Source organism: Cydia splendana, chromosome 6 (genome assembly GCF_910591565.1).
Source record: "Cydia splendana chromosome 6, ilCydSple1.2, whole genome shotgun sequence".
Classification (NCBI taxonomy): domain Eukaryota; kingdom Metazoa; phylum Arthropoda; class Insecta; order Lepidoptera; family Tortricidae; genus Cydia; species Cydia splendana.
Genome location: NC_085965.1, coordinates 12,925,653 through 12,948,945, shown reverse-complemented (window position 1 = coordinate 12,948,945; position 23,293 = coordinate 12,925,653). Strand labels below are relative to the sequence as shown.

Here is a 23,293-nt window from a genome sequence, read left to right as displayed (position 1 = left end):
GTAAAATGCTACACCCTAGTAGGGTCCATGTTTGTACTTATTAGACATTTAACACCTATGTAAAATACCATGGATGCATTGAATAAATGATTATGATTATGATTATTTTTGACGATTTTTGTCGCCCCCCCCCCCATAAAATCATCAAAAAATCATGCTTCGAATGACACCGTTTCCACCTGCGTCATGCTACCATCATCCGATGTCCAGATCGACCCCCCCCCCCCCCCCCCCCCAAATTTGAAATGACTTAAATTTATGAATAGCCCCCTACGACAGTGTTGCCACTCTCAATATTATTTATTCTTAGGTTCCGAATATGGTAAGTTATTTAATTAGCGTTTTATTTTTGTGTAAAACGCTGTCATTTTAAAGCCGTACTTTTCGCCTTATTGCAAAGGAGTAAGGTGCAAAAGTGTAAACATATATTTCACGTCGACTCTTATTATACTATGTTATACTTATTATGGAACTTACTATGTTATACTTATTATGGAACGTAAACTATGAATTGAAAGAGCACGAAATAGTCAATATAATACGTTTGTTGCAAAAAAAAGTCTACAGACGCTTAGGCGCGAAGGGTTATTGTCTCATAGAAAATTTGAATTTCGCGCCTTTTTCTACTGACAAAGTTGTTGGATAGACGTTAATATCAAATTAAAGAGTGGGCCTACACACTTCGCTGTGACAGAATGTGAAAGTGTCACCAAAACTGTCAAATGACTACGATAATAAGTATTCCTTTTATAATGCCACTCCACACTATGCCATTCTGAAATTAAATAAGAACGATAGATAGTCATGCGCAATTTTTATTTTTGTAGTGGGTCATAATTGACGTATATAATTACGAATATAATTTGAACATCAACCAATAATATTGGATATGATATCAGTTATTTTTAATCAGCTATCATTCACGCGCGCGTTCATTTTGCTCAGACTTACACCGCACAAATATTTGGTGCGAGCGAGACGCCCGCGCACGTTCGAATTGGCCTGTCACTTGTAGCAACTTGTAGGTAAGTACATACTTACCTACATACTATCCACGCGTCCTTGGCACGAACTCCCGCCACCGCCCGCATTGAAACTGTCCCCGCGCGCCGCAAGGAAATGTAATCCTTAGCATTAGCGCAAAGAGTTCAAATTTGGTAGTTTCATTTAGCGAATTTGATAAAATGCACATATTTATTACATTGACCATATTTTTGTGTGATTATGTATTGAATATCACTTTGAACGTTATCAGAACAAAGTCTGCAAGAAATTATATCTATAACCATTTTTTCTAGCATGTTTAAGGCGTAAATATATATACAAGTGATACAAATAATATTGATGTCGGATTCTCGGATAAATAGCTTAATGAGGTAGTTTTATGGTAATTCAATCAAAGACCTAATTATTACTTTTTTTTTATATCAAGTCACGACGTATATCCGTGAGGCCCCGCCATTTATTGAATGAGTTATTTTCCGTGTTAATATTTTGACTGATTCCATTGTCGACTCATTATAAATATTATTTTCGTCACGTTTACGAACTAAAAATACTATTACTATTTTTAACAAACAAGAACGGCTCTTTTTTTTTACTATTTTTTTTTACCTACTTCCGGACAGAAAGTTTTTTGGATTCGAAAATAAAGTATCTTAAAATGATCTAAAGAACAGGAATAAAAAAAAAATTGCCTATTACTAATTAATGTTTAACGTAAGCGTATCTTTACTGGAGTATAGTACAAGCTTTGCTTAGTTTGGGGCTAGGTTGATATATGTAAGATGTCCCCTAATATTTATTTATTTATTTTATTTTATTTTATTATGGAAAATACTTTTAACATACCTAATAATCATGTTCTACTTTTTTTTAATTAGTTTGTTATTATAAGAGTTAGAAGCGCAAAACAGATTCCAACTTTTTTTAAAGCTTTTTTTTATTTAAACAAAGGGTCTTAGTTGTGATGAATGTATATCAATCTGTATAGACATATTTTCTATAATGTTAATATTCAGAGAAAAAAATTAAGAATTCGTTTGTATGGAGAAGCGGTTGTCCCCTTTCCTCTCAATGCTGCATTTGAGGCCTCATCATAATCATAAATGACTTATGTCACATCAAATACCATTAAGAAGCAGTAACTAATCATTTTATGACTTTACTCTTTAGTTATTCATAAGATAATTGAATTAATTGACGAACGCTTTTACGTTTGATATGATGATATCTTTTCGTTGGTAAGAATTCCAAGATTGCCTAATTGGTGGCACAGTGGCCATTTGTCTTTTGAAATGGGCCACTGCACGCGTTTGTCAACGAAACGCTGAAGTTATGGCTACATCTTGCATAATATGTTTTCTACATCGTTTTCCGGCTTTAGCTGACATCATGTTTTGTCTTGGCTATCCGCAACATTTGAAACTCGACAGTGGAAAATTAGTTACTGAAATAAATTTAGTCTCATTCTATTCGAATCTACTAGAATATATCTCGTATGGGCAATCAATATATTTAGGCAAAAACATACAGCACATAAAATAATATAAGTATTTCTGAATATATTACAGCCACACAATAGTCATTACACTAGATTATCTAAAACTAATATATAAATAGGTACATATATCTACAACTAGTCCAAAAAATACAATAACTAAAACAATATTAGGTACTTAATCTAACCTCCATCACTTATCATAAAACTAATACACAACAAAAAATCTAAAAAATCACAACAAATTTCTGAATGTATACCTATACTAATGCAACTGCATGATTTTTTTTACATAAGTGGAAGCTAGTAGAAGTAGCGCTAAGGCGTTAAACTTATGAACCAAATTAGAGGTTATGTTTCGTATCGCGGCTCATATAGGGACGAATGGGGTTCTTGAAATTAAAGTACTTACGAAATTTTGATTCCATATTTTACCAGTTGCTTTTTTATCAAAACGTAAAAAAATATCAAATAGCTCAACCGTAACCAATCGATTAGAGTGATATTTTATTGTTTAAATCTGCCTAAAATTTATCTTTAGTGCAACCACAAAAATAATTTCAACATATACCCTGCTTATTGAGCTATTTACAATAGGCTAGATGACTAATTTTCATTTATGGTATCAATCCATCAGGTTTGTTTTTAGGATCAAATGTCTATATGGGACCCATTGCGATACAAAAGTCAGAAATAATAGTCAAAGTCCGACAGTCGTACTTCACTCGCGAAACGCCCCTAACAAAACGATATGTGACCGTCACGTCAAGGTCACAGAGAGTCCATCTTGGAGTAAGAGTGGTATGAACAAAACAAGAAAATTGCGATTTTGTCGGTGAAATATTGCGTTTATGTATATAGTTTCCATACAATATTTTTTAGATAAAACGTGAGGAATCGAATGGTATCCTTATTTGTGTCGTTTTTGGAAGTTGAAAAAAAACTAAAATTTTGAAAGTTTCAGGTGCTGTACTTTTGTATTATTTCAATACTTATATTTTTTTAATATCCACAATATTGTGATAAATTGCTCATTTGCTATATATTTTACTAGAATTTGTTGTAAAATTCAACATGTGTCATCATCCCTATTTAATAACAAACAAGTTCCGCAATATCCAAGAAATATAATAGAAAAATTCAATTCACACTTGCGTTTGGTATGTAAATGGCGAGGAGGAATGGGCATGAATATAGAGGACAACGACGAGGGAGGAAGGAAGCCACATATAGGGTGACTTTATTGATGAATAAAAGTTACTTAATGCATCTCGGTAGAATGAAGGTTCGTTTTTGAACGTCATCAATGTCACTGTCTGTGAATGTGTAAATAAATGTACAAATTTTATATTTCTTATAATAAAATAGTGATTGGATTTTACTGTTTTTTTTTTCTTGAACTTCATTTATCATCTTGTAATCTTTGGTGAAATAGGTGGCTATAACCAAGCTTACGGTTTTTTTTTATAAATTGAATCAGTATGTCACCTGATTGTCGAATTCTTCGTCTTCGGTTACTTAAGTAATTTTTAAGTCTTCTGAAAGACATTTAATAAGACAACCTAAATTTAATTTAATTACAATTTATAGGTAAATTGAATTACAAATTGAATGCGTTTACTATTGACTACCTTTTATTGGACACCTTCATATGCACACAGCCGATGTCCAGAGTAATATTTACAGCACAAATAGTACCTAGCGCATGCAAAAAATTATAAGACTCAATTTCCAACCTAAATTTAGAAGTAAACGGCTTCGCACGGGTTAACAAATTCTACAATTCTACACCTAAACCTTCCTCAAGAATCACTTTATTGATCTATTATTGAAAATCCGTTCAGTACTTTTCGAGTTTATCGCGAACATACAAACACACAAATAGACAGACGCGGCGGGGGACTTTCTTTAAAAGGTGTAGTGATAATGAATATGGACTTACCGTCACCACCCTCTATATGAACCCATTTGCTCGTGCAGACGGCCGTGATCCAAAGGAATGTGCACAGCCCGACGAGTATTGTGCAAGCGAAGAGAATCCGTCGCTCGATGATAAGGGCCTGCATGAGGGGCCGCCGCTCGGCGCCGACCGAAGACGCCGTCGACATCTTGTCAGTTTCCATATTGATCTGGAATAGAAGAAAATGTGGTTATTCAACTATAGTCACTTCATAAATGGTCTCCAATATAATAAATCAACTGCCAAATAAATACTTGGTACCTGCCTAAAAATAAACAAAAGCTCTAACGGCATTAAAATATGAGTAGTCATATTGCTATATTTTAAACCCCCTTATTCATAAACGTTTACTAAAGTTGACAAGCGGATAATAATCGTTTATCCCTTTCCGAAGTATTGGTATGATCGAAAGGGATAAACGATTATTACCTACCGGCTTGTCAACTTTAGTAAACGTTTATAAATAAGGGAATAAGACTCCGTTTTTGTTACCAATCTATTAATATTCGATTAATTAGTTGACCGGTTAAATACGAGAGTTATTTTCATAATGATTAAAGTTACAATGTAAATGAAATCTCATTGGGATCGATGATGTACCAATTGGTTGCACGAGCTTGAAGACTAGGAGCTAGCCACAATATATGGGAACAAATTATTACCAAAATATGACAAGTTAACTCCTATTACACCTGCGAAATAAAACCGCTAAACGTCACAACATTCCTCAAATCAAAGAGAATAGATAGTATAGAGGGGTCCTGTCATAATACATTTTGTAGTCACAGTAAATTTACTGCCATCTATCGACACACGACCAAAACTCAAAATGAAAACGTATAAAACTATCAAAAAAATAATATATATGGATAAATGATTTTATTATTTTTATATCATTTTGACCCATGTTCATTCACTGATACCTATATGTTAAAATTGTTAAATATGAAACGATGTCGTCACCGCCATCTAGCCGAGGATAGGCCAAAAGTGTATGCGCCATCTGTCCGAGAATGACTTTTTCTTGTCTTCCGAGGCACGTTTTTTCCTTAGACTTTATTCATCTTATACGGAGTTACATATGTCTTTGCTCAAATAATCCATATTTATACCGTTAATCCCATATAGAGACAGGGCTATAAACTAGGCAACCAATACTCTTCGTAAGAGCGATGGAAAAGGTAGCATCGCAGACATAAGAATACCTAGGTACTACAAAAGATACGCCACTCTCAAACCAAAACGAAAATTTCAATAGGGGATATAACTGCAATGTTCTGCCGCCAGAGTGCAGCACTACCGACTCTAGTAAATTCATACACTAACTTATACTATACTGTGCCTTAAACTGTTTTTTGACAAGTTTTCACAGACAATAAAATATGACATTGATGCATCAAGGCGGTTTGTTAACAAGGGCCTACCGGTAAACGCGAAAATCAAAATTTAGCTATCTGTCTCTTTATCGCTCGAATATGCAAGAGTGATAGAGAGGTAAGATAACGAAATTTCGATTTTCTTGTTTCGCGGTAGACCCCCAGATTGTGACATATAGTGGTAGTGGCGCTACCTACGCCGAGTTTCGCGTAATATTCCGTATTGGGGACATTTATTTTAAATGTCTTTTTTTAAACGTTTACATAAAAACGGAAAATATGCACATGATACTTGAGTCACTTACTAGTTGATATGGCCAATCGTAACGAGTGCCCATAGCATACAAAAAGATATGAAGTATAAGGAATTTCTGACGCGTTCTCGCGTACGTACTATCAAAGAGAATTTGAAATAATTGAAATAGAGAAATATTGTCAATTAACTGCCATCTTTTGACACACATGATTAAGACTCACTTTTAGAACGCCATTTGACTTAAATCCTCATTTTTTCACTGATATGTGTTAGATTTGTTAAATGTCAAAACGTATCGCCCTCTACTCGACGGTCTCAAGTCAACAATAGGCCAACGGTGCCATCTTTTCGAGCGATGCCATATTTAATCTGTGGCAGGTATCGTGCCGTCCTTCAGGATTGGGAACATTTCACGCAATTGGTCCCGAGTAAGTCCCTTGGGATTAGCGCGTCTTATGAGCTTCATAGCCGTCGGGGCTTTGGAAACGTTCCCTACCACGCAGTATTTTCGTATTATGTCATTATAGGGAAATACGGCAAGAAAAATACAGGGTGAAATTGTTATCTCTGACCATACTCTAAAGGGGCCCACTGATGGGGGTACTATGGCACCAACCCCGAACTCGAGAAAAAAGAATCGACTGTTCTTATGTAAGTATGTTTATTTAGGTATCAATTTTATAACACTATTTTTATAAGCCGCCACGCAGTAAAAAAAGTGATTTCAGCCTCTAGCATGTCCATATTATGAATATTACTATGTTTCTAAAAACACTGGAGAATTATGACTGTTTTGATGCAAGATAGCGTATTTACTAATAATAAACGTAGTGTGCTAACGATTTTGTTATGTAAGCAAGCCAAGCACAAATAGTACTTCCACTTCTTCTTCTTCTTCCTTGCGTTATCCCGGCTTCTTGCCTCGGCCCATGAGAGCCTGGGGTCCGCTTGGCAAATACTTATTAATACGTACCTACTTCCACTATAGGTATTACAAAATTACATAAGTATATTGGCATTATTTGTGGTTGATTAAAATAATTAATTATTTTAAAATTATGAATCCCTCTAAATGTGATGAATCGAATCCCTAGCTAAATACTAATTACTAAAATGCATTGTATAATCGCGCATGACATTATTGATTGCATGTTACTAGTTTGATGCCAACATTTTCATGTATATTTTATTTGCAGTCGTCTATCCCTGTTTAAACTGACGACTGGTCTGGCCTAGTGGATAGTGACCCTGCCTGCGAAGCCGATGGTCCTGGGTTCGAATCCCAGTAAGGGCATTTATTTGTGTGATGAACACTAATATTTGTTCCTGAGTCATTGGGTGTTTTCTATGTATATAAGTATGTGTTTATCTATATAAGTATGTATATCGTCGCTTAGCAGCCATAGTACAAGCTTTGCTTAGTTTGGGGCTAGGTTGATCTGTGTAAGACGTCCAAAAAAAAAAAAAACTTCAACAGCCATAATATAGCCAACTAATTTACCTAAAATTAGCCTACGTAACCTATACAATGTATTGTGTATTTCGTCAGTATTATAGCTGAGGATTTATGTGGTATATATTATAGTTATATTAGATATTGTAACTGAGCCATTATATGGGCGCAAAGATTATTTACTGGGTGGTTTCCCTGCTACTAAAGAAACCTAAAATAATCACGACTCAATTCATAAATAGCTACTACCTAGTTATTTATAAATATTACGTTTAGATTTAACGTGCTATTTTTTTAGATTTGACTGAGTTTAACGAGTCAATATATTTTTCACGACTCAGTTAAATTACGTCATTATGTGACTGGAGGTCTGTATTTGATTTTTTTATTCCCGAGGTTGAAATAATACAGTGTTATGTTTTATTTTACCAAATGATTTGTTTTATGAACCGCCCTACATTAATTATGGTTTTACGACTATTTTATGAGCAATAAATTTCTGAAAAGAATGCTTGGTATAAATTTATCCACATATTATTATATACATTATTATAAATAAAACAAACTATGCTTGTTAAATGTCAATAGCACTATGAAATATTGCTCACCTTGACGTGTTTCTGTTTAATATTTATTTGGCCGCTTATGAATGCAAATAGCACTACTTTAAGCATTATACACGGTGGCTAAAAAATAACTGCATTCCTGTTACCAGGGAGGTTTAGAGATTATACTGAGCAACTTTTACTATGGAACCAACCCCGAAATCGCGAAAAAAAAAATTATACTCCCATAGAAAATGAACCAGGCAAAATGTATGAAACAGCCAAATTTTTTTTTCGCTATTTCGGGGTTGGTCCCATAGTAAAAGTTGCTCAGTATAATCCCAAAACCTCGCTGGCAACGGGAATGCAGTTATTTTTTAGCCAGCCTGTATACTGAGTTAAATCATTTGCGCCGGAACCTAATACCCGGCTAGAGTATCGAATTATCGATATTATGCGAAACAGTGTCACTTCCACTTGGCTCAGTATGCTCTATAATCCGTTGTTGCTTTTACTTTAGGAAAATATTTTGCCCTTCTTATTTTTCTAGCAAATAATACCTAACTACCAATGAAAAACCATGATACCTAATGAAGAACGAAGTTTTACTGATCTCGACGAGTTCGGTATTAAATAAGTTTTGTCGCGACAGGATATTACGACTGACTCCTCTCTGGCTTCATTGCCTCACCATACTTACTCGTGAGTACTAGTACTTAATGACGAGATGATTTATTTAAGTGGCAGATAGCTGAGTTTCGATTTTCGTGTTTCCCGGTAGGCCCTTTGTAAACAAACCGCCTTGATGTATCAATTTCAGAAAAACAGTTTAAGGCACAGTACCTATGTACCTATAAGTTGCTCTATGGTTTACGATGGGTGCTAGTGCTGCACTCTGGCGGCAAAATATTGCAGTAATAATTCTAAAAATTCGCGATAAACCAGGGCCGATGTCTTCAGTCATCACAACGCGAAAAGTTGCGCTCGATAATTTCATTATCACTACTAATATTATAAATGCAAAAGTAACTCTGTCTGTTTATCTGTTATTTAGTCACGCTTAAACCGCTAAACCGATTTAGATGAAAGTTGGAAGGGAGAGGCCTGGGTAAAGACATGTGATAGTTATTATCAATCATCATCATCCTTCCATGCAGATTAAATCGCGCCAAGAGGCTAAGCTAGTTATTAACGTTCTAAATATTAGTGTGAGACAGGGCAAATATTAATTACCAAATAAATATCATAATTATGAAATCTGAACGCTTTTCCTATAGGTAGGGTAACTGCTATAGTAATTGGTCACTCCTTACAAATCAGAAAGAAACAAGCCAATTGAAACCTTATTATAAAGGGTGGCCAATTACTACATATACAACGTGTCCCAAAATTCAACGATAAGCTGGCACCAGAAGATGGACTTGCTCATGACTACTCCAGGAAAAAAAAATATATCTCAATTTATTATGGAATTACAAAAAAATTAAAATCGACACCCCTAATGGTATTTTTAACGACCATGTCTACAATTTTTCAAATATTTCTGTTTTTTTTTTGTATCGGCAACCTAAAGTAGCACTGCTATCCACCACACCCTTAAAACACCAGAGTACCATTAGGGGTGTCGATTTCATTTTTTTTGTAATTCCATAATAAATTGAGATATATATTTTTTATTTTTTTTCCTCGAGTAGTCATGAGCAGATCCATCTTCTGGAGCCAGCTTATCGTTGAATTTTGGGACACGTTGTATACTGACCAATAACTATAGCAGTCACCCTAAATGTTACCGTAACTGGGAAGATTAAATTTCAATAATAATATGTTGGAGTGCTCAGCAGCTTTTAAGGCCGACCGTGCAATAAGTAGATAAGGTACACTAATGCGGCAATTATCTACATTAGGTCGGTCTCCGCATGCAAACCTCAGGTTACCAAGCAACCGACATATCGACCACATTTAGGTGAACTAAGTGACAACATAGCTGAACCGACTGGAGAAAATATATTAAAACACTATATTAATATTATGAAACAGGACTTCATTACAGGCCATCTAAAATCTCATCTCCTAAGTTAGCCGATAAGTTGATAAGGTTGTTAATTGGCCAAGACGGGGCGTGAGGCGCCGGGGCGCCGGCGACGGGCGGGCCGGGCGACGCCGCCAAGTATTTGTTTACTGACTTATCCCCTAATAGCCCCGCTTACTTGTCGCCGAGATTTTAACACCGACGTCTTTAAGTCCCGTGGAAACCTTTCACACACTCATCAGAAAGATAAGATGTCATTCGTGGCACTCTTGGGTCACCGACTTGATATAAAAAAAGCTCAATATTAGCATAGAGAAATATAGTAAGACAAGAGTGCTCACTCCATACATCAGTTTTGGTACCAATAAATAGTATTTTCATAGTCGACATCTAGCATCGAGTAGCGGAATTATCAGTATTTTAAGTAGCAGTAGTAGTACTGTCAAATGACAATAGGTGTAGCACCGACCAGAAAGTCTTATGTTGTTGAGCACTAGACTAGCATGCTAGATGTCGACTATGAAAATACTAATTTTTTTGGTACCAAAACTGATGTATGGAGTGAGCACTCTCGTCTTACTACCTATATTTCTCTATGATATTAGACGCTTTGCTCTGTATATATGTATAACTACATCACTATAAAATTATGACCCGTTGAATAAATTTTGTAATGATATCTTAGGCATTGTACATTAGCTTAAATTTAGTACAGCCCCTTATTGACCGAAGCGTAGCGAAGGTCTACGTTTTGACTCGAGCAATTTGCTTTCGTATGTCCGGATTATCGCTGGTTTAGGCGGTATTTAGATATTTAGTTTTGTATTTCCGGATGTTCTCCTCTACAGGTCGCAATTCTTAACTGATTCTCATGAAATTTTGTGACCAGATTCTATGACTAAATAAAATTTTTTTGTCAATCCGGTTTTTGGAAATTTTTTAAAATGGCGGAGTCGTGATACCTGTCGCCTAAACAAATAGTCGTATCGATATCATAAGAGTTTTTTCTTTTTGAGACATGTCTACAGAGTTAATAGCAAAAAATGCAGAAAAAAATTATCGCTGGTTTAGGCGGTATTTAGATATTTAGTTTTGTATTTCCGGATGTTCTCCTCTACAGGTCGCAATTCTTAACCGATTCTCATGAAATTTTGTGACCAGATTCTATGACTAAATAATTTTTTTTTGTCAATCCGGTTTTTGGAATTTTTTTAAAATGGCGGAGTCGTGATACCTGTCGCCTAAACAAATAGTCGTATCGATATCATAAGAGTTTTTTCTTTTTGAGACATGTTTACAGAGTTAATAGCAAAAAATGCAGAAAAAAATTATCGCTGATTTAGGCGGTATTTAGATATTTAGTTTTGTATTTCCGGATGTTCTCCTCTACAGGTCGCAATTCTTAACCGATTCTCATGAAATTTTGTGACCAGATTCTATGACTAAATAAAAAAAAATTGTCAATCCGGTTTTTGGAAATTTTAAAAATGGCGGAGTCGTGATACCTAGCGCTTAAACAAATAATCGTATCGATATCATAACAGTTTTTTCTTTTTGATATATGTTTATAGATGAAATGTCCAAAAATTCAGAAAATTTGTATCGCTGGTTTTGGCGGTATTTAGATATTTCGTTTTTACTTGAGAATGAGTAGCTAAATTTCGTCAGCTTTAGTAAGAACTATCATGGCGCACTTTGCAAACGTTCGCTTTTTTTGTTTGCATCGGGAGGTCCCTGGTTTCATCCCCGGTAATTGTATGCTGCTACACAACTTTTTGTATTTTTTTATACTTAAATTTCGTATCAATTGTTGTTTTTTATTTTATTATTTTATTTTGAAAAAATGAAAAAAATCGTATTTTTTATTTATCAAGCGCGGGCTAAGCGTATTCGTTTAATTTTTGCAAGAGATGATGGCTTTTTGCGCTTTAAAGAAAATTTGATTCTTGAATATACGGCGCCATACCTTTGGCGTATTTAACAATTTTTACTCATATCAGTAAAAGAACATGGGTCAAAATCATACGGCGTTCTAAAAATAAAAAAATCATATGTTTGAAAGATGGCAGTAAATTTACAGCACTGATTTACAGTGACTAGAAATTTAGTACGACAATAACCCTCTACTATAGGGACCGTGCGCGTTGGAGGGTCTGCCATCTTGGGGTCTGAATCGGAAACATGTACATTGCCAAAGCAAGTTCTACCATCAACCGTTCTCGTAGGTACGTTTTCTTGTACATAGTAGGTTCTGCCATCTTGTGGTCTACATCGGAATCATAAACTACACATCTACGCTTCGCGCCAAAGATCTGACGGCTCCTGTGCTGCCCCCTATAGTTCATGCACGTCCCCTATACAATCTATTCTCTTTAGAATTTAGATTAGTTAGATATTTAAATTCTTACTCGACTAAAATTAAAAGCATGAAACTCCTTCTATTGCGACTCGAGGAGGAACAAAGACTGAAAAGACTGGCAAACCAAACGCGCACGAAGCTTCTCAGTTGCAGTTTACAGGCTAATTAAAAGGTAATGTTGGTTCCCTAACATAAGTAGAGTTAGACCAAGAAAAGTCTGCAGAGATTTTGACACTGGCACAAATAACATTGGCACTGCGTGTGCTGTCAAAATCTCTGCAGACTTTTCTTGGTCTAACTCTATCCACTTTTCTATACAATTAGTATGGCGACGTGGATACTTAAGTTGGGGCACCGACCGTACACTGACATCGGAATGATATTTTTATCATGTTATTTAGTAGTCATCGTGCGTCTCGCTTGCGCCAATACATGTACGGACAAGAACCAGCGAAATGCACGATAACTAAATGACATCAGTTAGACGTCATTCTGATATCAGTGTACGTTTGAATTGGCCTGTTAGCCAAAAATTGTTTCGTATGTCCATCTGTTCTACTCTACTGGTCGCATTTCTAAACCAATTCCCGAATTTTGTAAGCAGGTTCGATAGTTAAGGTTTTAATTGTCAAATTAGATTCTCTAAATTCTGCTAAACAACGAAGCCATACATTTACTCAGTTTTAAGCTCAGCTCGCGAGGTCTACAGCTCACAGAGCCACTAGTTTTAAGTACTTTCAGGTTTGAAATAATTTGTAGCATTTATTCATCTAAATTCACAATTTCACTTGTTTATACACAGTTCTCCAACCTCTCATTATTCAATGCCTTTCTAATTATGCCTTGACATGTCCGATGGCGAAATATTATTTAAAACAATAACTCATCTAATTTTCAATTTGACATCATACATAATACGATACAAAATGAAAAATACTAGAGATTTTTTTCTTAAAATAACGCTACATTCATTTGTCAAGATCACGCGCTGGCCTTAAAGGGGCCCACTGATTAACAGTCCGCCGGACGGTATCGGCCTGTCAGTTGTTCGGAACTGTAAAAATTTTGTTCTAACTGACAGGCCGATACCGTCCGGCGGACTCATGTTAATCAGTGGGCCCTTTAAGAAACCGAATATGCGAAGATGTAGGTACATTAAGTATGTACAGTATGTCTAAGTAAGTACTTACACATACCTTATGATGAATATTAACTTCTGACAACTAACAGAAATGTATTAAATAGGTACATTTACGTTTTACTTTATAAAAACACGTACATACATATTGGATGGAACTTTAAAAATAGTTATATGACTGTCGCCGTCTCTTAATCAGGCCCCATATTTCACCACGGTGACAGGTGCGACAATTGTAAAATCACTGTTGCTGACGTCACAGGCATCCATGGGCTACGGTTACTACTTACCATCGGGCGGGCCGTATTCCTGTTTGCCACCATCATTGTTTTATTAAAAAAAAACTTTATTATATCGGAAAAAAACAGATATTTCTTTTGCGAAGTTTCTAACAATTGTCAAGATTTATAAGAATTGTAGGTAATTCTTGACAGGTAATGAGTTATATGTCGGAATTTCGTGACAATTGTAGTGTTTTTGTGACAATTGTCATAAACTTAGCAAGAGAAATATCTGTTTTTTTCCGATATAATAAAGTTTTTTTTAATAAAACAATGATGGTGGCAAACAGGAATATGGCCCGCCCGATGGTAAGCGGTAACCGTAGCCCATGGATGCCTGTGACGTCAGCAACAGTGATGTTTTACAATTGTCGCACCTGTCACCGTGGTGAAATTGGAGCCAGATCTAATAATAAATCACTTTGCGGATTGTAGCTTTTAAACGACGTGTCTAAAATAAAATCTGACGTTCATTGTATTCACGATTGAAGTAATAACGTGTTGAAGAGACACTAACATATACATATATTATTATTTATTATGTGTTAAATAATGAAATTATCGTGTCTTGTGAAACTTCTTATAGTCTGACAAAAAAACGTCCCTTCAAATCAATCTAAGAAAACGGAACGACACGACAGATTGCCACTTTTTAATTTCTACACTTTTTTGTCACACTATATGAAATTTAATTAAATCCGTATAATTTCCGAATGTTTTGATAATGAGCAGTTTTGGGTGCAGCAATGTTTTACATTAGCCGAAAAAATGCAATTATAGTAACAAGTATGTGTTATAAGTGCGAACAATTCAAGTTTACTAAAAATAACCAACCGATATTTCAATAACTGTCTTCACTGTCGTATATCTGGAGGTGGAATTGAACAACTATTTAGTGAGCTGCAAGGAAAACTACACAACTTTACCTTGGATGACTTCTGTATTATATATATTGGCGAAAAAGACTATACTGCAACATCTAATTATGCTGAGTTAATTGTGTTTATAAGAGAACAACTCCAAAAAGTACAACATACTAACGTTATAATATGTCTTCCTACTTTTAAATTTAGCCATAAGGCAGCTTTGTATAACAAAAGGGGAGATTACTTTAATTATCAATTGTACCTAGACAATACACAATACGAATATGCTTATATTCTAGATTCGAACAAAAATCTATCATACACAAATTACATATTTTCGCGAGGCGTAGGTACGATTAATAATAGAGGGCTTAACATAATATTTAAGAATGTCTCTGATTTCATACGTATAATACGTGGTTCACATTCATCATCATCAAACTGCAATAGAATAATTGAAATGTCTGCACTTAATATGACGCAACCCATGCAGCATTCCTTTCGATGCTAACTCTTCATTTAATATCATGCATCAAACATTGCAGGCGCTCTCGGAAAACTAGATGTCATTGAGCTGTCACTGCAAAACTTAGCTAATAATAATAATCACATAAGTGCGTTATGTCTATCTGAACATTTTATACAATTAAAAAACGAGTGTAATTTGATACTCAATGGATTCAAAATGGCAGCTTGTTATTGCCGTAAAAAGATAAGTAGAGGCGGGACGTGTATATTGCTTCGGGAAGATATAGAATTCAACCCTTTGCTATGGATTAAAGACATATGTGTTGAAAAAGTTTTCGAGTGTTGTGGTGTTAATATACCGTCACATAATATCACAATTATATATATATATCGCATACCAGGCGCAGATTTAGATTTGTTTTTTGAAAAACTCCATAACTTATTACTTACTATTACAAAATCACAAAAATATTCTAGACGTATAATTATATGCGGTGACTACAATATAGATCGTTTAAATACCAATACTATTAATACAGAAATGGAGCGAATATTGCAAAGCTATAATTTTAAACTACAAATTAATGAACCAACACGCGTCACAAGTACCTCTAACACATGCATATACAATATTGCTACTAACTTTAAAGGTACAATTAAATGTGATGTACACAACTTGTGTCTCTCAGACCACAAAGCACAAACAATATCTGTCCCAGTTAAGAGTCTTAATTCTGTGAAATATTGGTACGAATGGAAAAGAGACTTCAATATAGAACATCGTAAGAAGTTTCAGCAAGCTATACAAAGCCTATCATTTTCTGATATTATCTCGTCATCCAATAATACGAACAGTGCCTTTAATAACTTCCATAATATAGTTAATCTATTTTTTAATCTGTGCTTTCCTTTAAAAAAAGTGAGAATAAATGCAAGTTGCAAACCTAAGTGGATCACTGTAGGATTAAAAAAAGCTATAAAGACAAAAAGAAAACTATACTATCAATGCATTCATTCATCTGACAACATGCATAAAGCAAAATATAAGACATACTCAGCTCTACTAAAAAATGCATTAAGAAGTCACACAGGTTACAGAATCACAATTATATATATAAAGCAAATAATGTAGGGAAAGCAACGTGGTCAGTTATAAACAGTCATATAGGGCAGCGCCAGCCAAGCCATTTCACTGACAGTATGATTTTTGACGGTCAACAAATTACTGATGCAAAAGAAATGGCAAATAAACTAAATCATCAATTCACTACTGTAACAGACAACGTACACAGTAACACAAGCAAATACCAATATAAATTACATAACTTAGATTCAACAATATACTTATATCCGACAAGCCCAGTTGAGGTTGCAAGAGTAATTACGACACTTAAAAACTCTAAAGCAGCTGGTTATGATGAACTACTCACGTCAATTATAAAAGAAAATACTACAGTGTTTGCTTTTGTACTAAGTCATTTGATAAACTTCTCAATGGCTGAAGGCGTCTTTCCTGACAAACTTAAGCTCACTATTATTAAACCATTACTGAAAATGGGTGCCACAACCGATCCATTAAACTATAGACCCATAGCTCTAATACCAATATTATCCAAAATTTTTGAAAAGATTTTGCATAAAAGAATGACAGATTTTTTGGAAAAACATAATATTTTATCAAAAGATCAATTTGGTTTCCGTAAAAATAAATCTACAACATTAGCTGTACTAGATCTTATGGAAAATGTTTTGAATTGTAGGAATAATAGAATACCTGTCACTGGCATTTTTATGGACATGTGAAAGGCTTTTGACAGAGTAGATCATAACATATTATTAACAAAACTATACCACCTTGGTATTAGAGGGAACTGCCATGAATGGGTAAGAACTTACTTAAACCAGCGTGTGCAATTTACAGAAATACCGAAATATGACGATACCACAAAAATTTTAATAAAATATAGATCCGATTGTCTTAAAGTTACATCTGGCGTCCCTCAAGGCAGCGTCCTTGGACCATTGCTTTTTCTTGTTTATATTAACGACTTGCCATCTCTTACTAATCACAAGATGACGCTTTTTGCTGATGACTGTTCTATAGTAGTACAAGAGAAAGATACCCAAAATTATGAGAATGAAATCAACCAAGTCTTTAATGATGTAAACTTGTGGCTAGTTAATAATAATCTAAAAGTTAATCTACTTAAGACAAAATTTATGGAATTTTATGCACCACAAGGTAAACCGAGGAATGTAAATATAAACTATGATGGTCATGCGATTGAATGTGTGTGATCAATTCATATCTTAGGTGTTATTTTAGATTGCCACACCAACTGGAAAGACCATACTGAAATGCTAATTGATAAATTGAACAGGTTTATATTTGCCCTGCGAAGGCTCTCTCAACTTTCGTTACAAAAAACTGCACTCTTAGCATTTAATGGACGTGTAATGTCCAATTTGCGCTATGGTCTATTACTTTGGGGTAACTGTAGTAATATGCAAAAAGTATTTCTGCTACAAAAGAAATGTATACGGGCTATATGTGGTGTCCATCAAACAGAACCCTGTCGACCTCTTTTCAATAAATTAAAAGTGATGACGCTACCCTTATACATTTATGAGATAAGTTTATATGTCAAACACAATATAGGTTTATTTAGAAATAAGGCAACTACCACAATATATCCGTCTCGAAACGGCACTGATCTATGCTATCCGTTCCACCCAAAGACAGCATTCTTTGCAAACAATGTGTTATGTATGTCTATAAAAATATTTAATTATCTACCCGTAGAAATAAGAAACTCTGACATGCCTGAATTTAAAAACAAACTATATACATTTTGCTTGGATAAGTGTTACTATAGAATCGACGAATATTTGACATGTGTAAATAATGAATATATATGATAAGTAATGGAAAATAATGATGATGGATAATGGTTATAATATATTGTATATCGAGGACATAAACTAATTAGTATGTGAGTTCTTATTGTTCTATAACTTTTTATATGTATATACTTAGTTATAGTACCTAGTTAATAAGGAAAGTTTGCATGCTTCTTTAAGTAAATGTACGCACTTAAATTACCTACTGTCCAACTATGTTTACCACTACATTTTTGCAAATAAATATCTTTATCTTTAAGTGCGAGTCGGACTCACCCACCAAGGGTTCCGTACTTTTTAGTATTTGTAGTTATAGCGGTAACAGAAATACATCATCAGTGAAAATTTCAACTGCCTAGCTATCACGGTTCATGAGATACAGCCTGGTGATAGACGGACGGACGGACAGCGGAGTCTTAGTAATAGGGTCCCGTTTTTACCCTTTGGGTACGGAACCCTAAAAACAGAGACTATTTTAACATTTCTAAGCTAATTCGGAGCTTATTATTTACTTACCTATTTTTGTTAATAGTTTGGTATCTATTTTACAAAAAAACAAAGTTATAAATACACGAAAACATTCCCGCACCCAAAACTCAGGGGTATGATAATCTCAAATCTGTTTCAATAAAATTCTAAGTAATTATGATAAACAAATCGGCACTACTTTGAAAAAAACTCGTATCTTCTTCTGTTAATAAAAAAAAAGTGGTATCTATGTATGGGAACATACCTACAGAAATACTGCCTTTCAACTTTGAATAGCAGCAGTGTGAGATACGAAATTTTTTCAAAGTAGTGACGAAATTAATTTAATATCGAAATACTACTCAAAATCATATCCATGAATGGAATATCTTCATGAGTTTTGTTTCCCGAACATTGTAAAAACAAAAAAAAAACATTTCCACTGTGTGTTAATGCCTAAATGAATTGTTTTTGTACTGGTATCAATGCCACTACAAACAAAGTACCACATCAGTTGAAAGTATAGTGCGACCCAAAATTTTCATGTTTTTATTAATTACAAATTTGTAGGTACTGACTAAAATTTTAAATAATTTTATCATTTCTGAACTACGCGCTACGCGTAACCAACGCAACATAACGCGTAACCAACTAGAACTAAATACAATGACTATACTCGTAATATGTGACTGCGTCAATATAATTTTATGAAAATTTACAATACACTCGAATACAATTAATAAATAACGGTAGCCGTGTATAAGCGAAGTAAACGATCATCGCAATATGGCCGAAAATTCCCCTGAAAACGATCCAGCTTCGCAAAATGAAGCTGGAGCTTCTGATAGCAATGCTGCTCAACAACCTGATACTGGATGGTAAGTACATTATTACAGTACGCATATTGCAAACAGTGCGCCAATTCTGGCATTATAATTTGATGCTGGGATGACTTTAATAATAGGTAAAGTCTATTAGGGTAACTTTAAAAATAACAAATAACTACTTAACAAAATTTTACCTTTTACCTATTATTTATAGTCTATTTACCTTAGCAATATAGTAAGCAACATACCTTTCAGTAGCGTATAGTCCGACAAGAAATTATAGAAAATTATTGAGGGCGCCACTTCCTACGTAACTAACATTTTTGACGTACATTGCTTAAACATGGCAACTATTTAGTACGTATGGAAATTTTTCAAGTTCCGTTTTATTTAATTTCTACTATTTTATATCGCACTATAAGGTTTAGTAGATAATCAGACGGCTTAGCACGGTCGCGTTTTTATCCCTTGTCACCATGCCTGTCACGTTCTAACAAGTATGTAAGTGCGAAAGGGACGCGCATAGTGATAGTCGATAAAAATGGAACCGTGCTGAGCCCGCTGGTTAAGGTGATTTTCAAAATTATCCCGTTATCGAAATTACCCCCATGCACCTTATGCTTCATATTCTATTTACGTTGATAATTTAAAACGCAAACCAGCGGGAAAGGAAAACCATAAATTTTAGACGACAGTTTATCCACGAAGAACTTTCCCAAAATTTCCCTCTATAGCGAATATAACAAGTTAGAATATGCTTATACATATAAGCTGCGCTGATGCGAAAACCTTAAACAGTGAATAGGCAGATTGAGTTAGAATTGATTTCCAATTACATTGCATGTTTTTTTCAGTGTATAGCAATAAATTGTTTTTTGCATTATATCTTGTAAGGAATATTGGGCTTGGTTTCTTTTTATTAGGTAATAAAACATTATTTTTTGCACACCTTGAGTCTTAACAATTCATAAATGTTAGAACTAAGTAAATGTACGTTAACACATCAACATCAATGGAACCCGACTAGAGAACCGAGGGAGTAAACTACTTAAAAAAGTCCGCTTATGTTAAATGCTTTTGGTACGTACTGTACCTATTCATTTATAGTGTGTCGCCGGGTAGTTGTTTTATCAATCCCACTCTGGAGAACAGATATGATTTGATTACCGGCTTTTAGTACGATACAAGCTTTATTATTTTCAAGTGAAATTATTGTAGGGCATAACATATTAATGATACTGGTTTTGTGAGAAGTTAAATTGTTAAACCTTTATGAAAAATGAAGATTTTACAGACAAATGGGAAGAACCTGTAAAAGCTGCATGTAAACAAACGTAACGTAAGTTCACGTGGGTCAAGAGCTGTTTACTTTATATCGGAAATGTGACAGCGTAGATATTTAAGTTGCCTTATAAAACTGAAACAAATTCGTCCTTCGGAGTTAACAACCGGTGTACAATCAAAGGATTTAATTTCCCATTTCGTACCTTGTCACATGCAGTGACAATCAAATCATTATGAAAGTCGCTAGAGACTTCATACTATTGTCACTGTGACAAGGTACAAAATGGGTCGGAAATAAACTTCTTCGACTGTACGAGTGGTGGTGTAGTTCTATTTAACAAAAGTTGACGTTTGACAATTCAAAGGTCGCAAAATATAGGGCACCATCTATTTCGACAGTCAAACTAAGAGGCACGATCTTTTCTTAGATTTTGCATCTCGTCTACTATCAATAACTCTTTACTATTATATAGTCAATAAATTTCTAGTAATCAAAGTAATAAATAATCAAACTGTACCATGAGCCCTCGATATATTAATCTAGATATCTTACGGGTTAAGGGTTAAGGGAATGATTATATAAAATATATATTTTTCTACAAATGTCAGTTCAGTTCAAATCCCCTATAGCTTTTAAAGTCACTGTACTCAAATCCCACAGTCTCCGACAGTTGATGTCAATCTGACAACTGCCTGTTTCAAACATTAATTTTAACACTAGGTACACTTCACACAGTTCACTCTACAAAAATGCCTTTTACACAAAAGGCATTTTTGTAGAGTGAACTGTAAAGAAACCCAGGGAACTGCAGGGAGGGTCCCACTTGCTTACAAATTCTCAATTTAAATTAATTGTATCACCCAAGAGTGACCTACGTACAGGTTATACGTATAGAAATAAATACAAGCTGGGGCTAACGGCCAACTTATAAACCTTACGTTCGACTCTTGCGATAGAAATAGAAATCGCGAAATGCGATTCTCCTGAATCCTGAACAATATAAAGTCTCATTTATCCTATTCCGTAGCTTTTCCTCTGAATCGTAGTTCTTTAATATAACAAACATAAACGCAAGCGTACCTACCAGAGTTTTTTACGGCGTTACAGTCGTTAAAACGAGTGTAAATCTCTGTTTTCTTCCAATCCTAGAAACAATAAAATAAATTAAAACATGCTTAATCCAGCGCTGTCAGACCTGCCAAACGGGATGGCTCATTGGACATTTTAAGCGTGTATAAAACAGCTAGTTAAAACTAACCTGTTGATAGAGTTGTGCAGATCTGCCAGATCTCTCCCGCACAAATTAATCATAAATACTTTATAGCTTTAATCATCTTTCATGTAAATGAAATGTTGCAATTTAACACGTTAACGAGTCATGTTGAACACTTGTGAACACAGGCTGGTCGGGTTGACGATATCAGTTTTGTTTCGTGTAGCGGGCGGCGCGGGAAAGTCGACGGCAACACACTGCTCCGCCCAGCTATCGCGCGGGAACTGACTAAAACCGCACGCGAATCGGCCGCCCTATTCCACGCGCTTTTCTTGCGCAGTCAAGCTTTCGCCTGTATAAACACGATCTCCGATTATGCATAGTTGATATACGTCTCTAAATTTATTTTTCGGTTGTCACGAACGCTCACCTTTCTTTAGTAAGCGATGCGAATAACAGTCCAGCTACACGCCTTGCCTGTTGCCGGGCTACGAGCCCACCAACGCTGCCGCACCTTACAGTTCTTTTCCCCTTGACAAACAGTATAGTATTGCTTGCAATTTGATGTACGTGCCGTAGATCTCACCGTAATAAAGCGACGTCACCGTCTGCTTTCACGGCTTTTAAACTATTCAGAATGAATTTCAAATAACTTAGCAATATTTTATTTACTCAAGAGTGTACCTCAGTTAGATGGATCTTTATTTGCGTGCAATAATTTCAATCTATCACAAAAGCCAATTTGTTTTTTTTAATTGAGCGATGTCTCTGTATTTAGAAATATTATTCAAATTACTTTTTGAGATAATCTTATTAAGTCCTTACTACTTATTTAAAAATAAATGCACCATGTCTATGTAATATATATTATTATTTTCACAAAGTTTTCACCATAGGTTTTCACATATTTAGTTGAAATGACACTTTGGCCAAAGAGCATATAATCTCTACGTGACTTTGACAAATTGGGTTGGTATTTTTATTTTATTCACCTGGATACTAGATTTTTAGACTAAGTATATTGGCTATGGTAGAATGGTCAAACGAAGGACCTTGCAATATAGACTTTTAGTCTAGGGCATCAGTTAAAGGTTTATATGTTTAAAACAAAAACAGATCTCAGAACAAAGAATATAGAAGGGGGTATTACTCTCACAATCACTGGCTTAAAATGTTTAATTAGTCTATGCTACTGTATGAAAAATAAAAGTAGTGTCAAAGTGGTTTCAAACTGATATTCAAGAAGTATTCTATTGTCTGTTTAATTATAATTTATTAGACGCGCTATATTTGCTCCAAAAAACAGAAATGTAAGTAAAATAAACAGCTTCTATTTACCTACCTATTTATAGAATCTTCTCTTGGTAA

General features: G+C 34.8%; 2 protein-coding genes across 3 annotated transcripts in view; one reads left to right on the top strand and one right to left on the bottom strand.

The window, feature by feature from the left end:
* Positions 1–22,543, bottom strand: part of LOC134791706 (coiled-coil domain-containing protein 96-like) — a 79,088-nt gene extending 56,545 nt beyond the window's left edge. Inside the window, exons 1-3 of one of the 2 annotated variants that reach the window (XM_063762812.1) lie at positions 21,971–22,543; positions 21,797–21,857; positions 4,443–4,629 (exon numbers count right to left, since the gene is read on the bottom strand). In XM_063762812.1, the coding sequence (XP_063618882.1) occupies positions 4,443–4,623 (181 nt within the window). In that variant the 5' untranslated portion in view covers positions 4,624–4,629; positions 21,797–21,857; positions 21,971–22,543. The remainder of the gene's footprint in view (positions 1–4,442; positions 4,630–21,796; positions 21,858–21,970) is intronic. The other variant, XM_063762814.1, reaches the window with a different exon arrangement.
* Positions 19,270–23,293, top strand: part of LOC134791671 (protein I'm not dead yet-like) — a 72,516-nt gene continuing 68,492 nt past the window's right edge. The window contains exon 1 of the mRNA XM_063762757.1: positions 19,270–19,478. Coding sequence (XP_063618827.1) covers positions 19,387–19,478 — 92 coding nt within the window. The 5' untranslated portion in view covers positions 19,270–19,386. The remainder of the gene's footprint in view (positions 19,479–23,293) is intronic.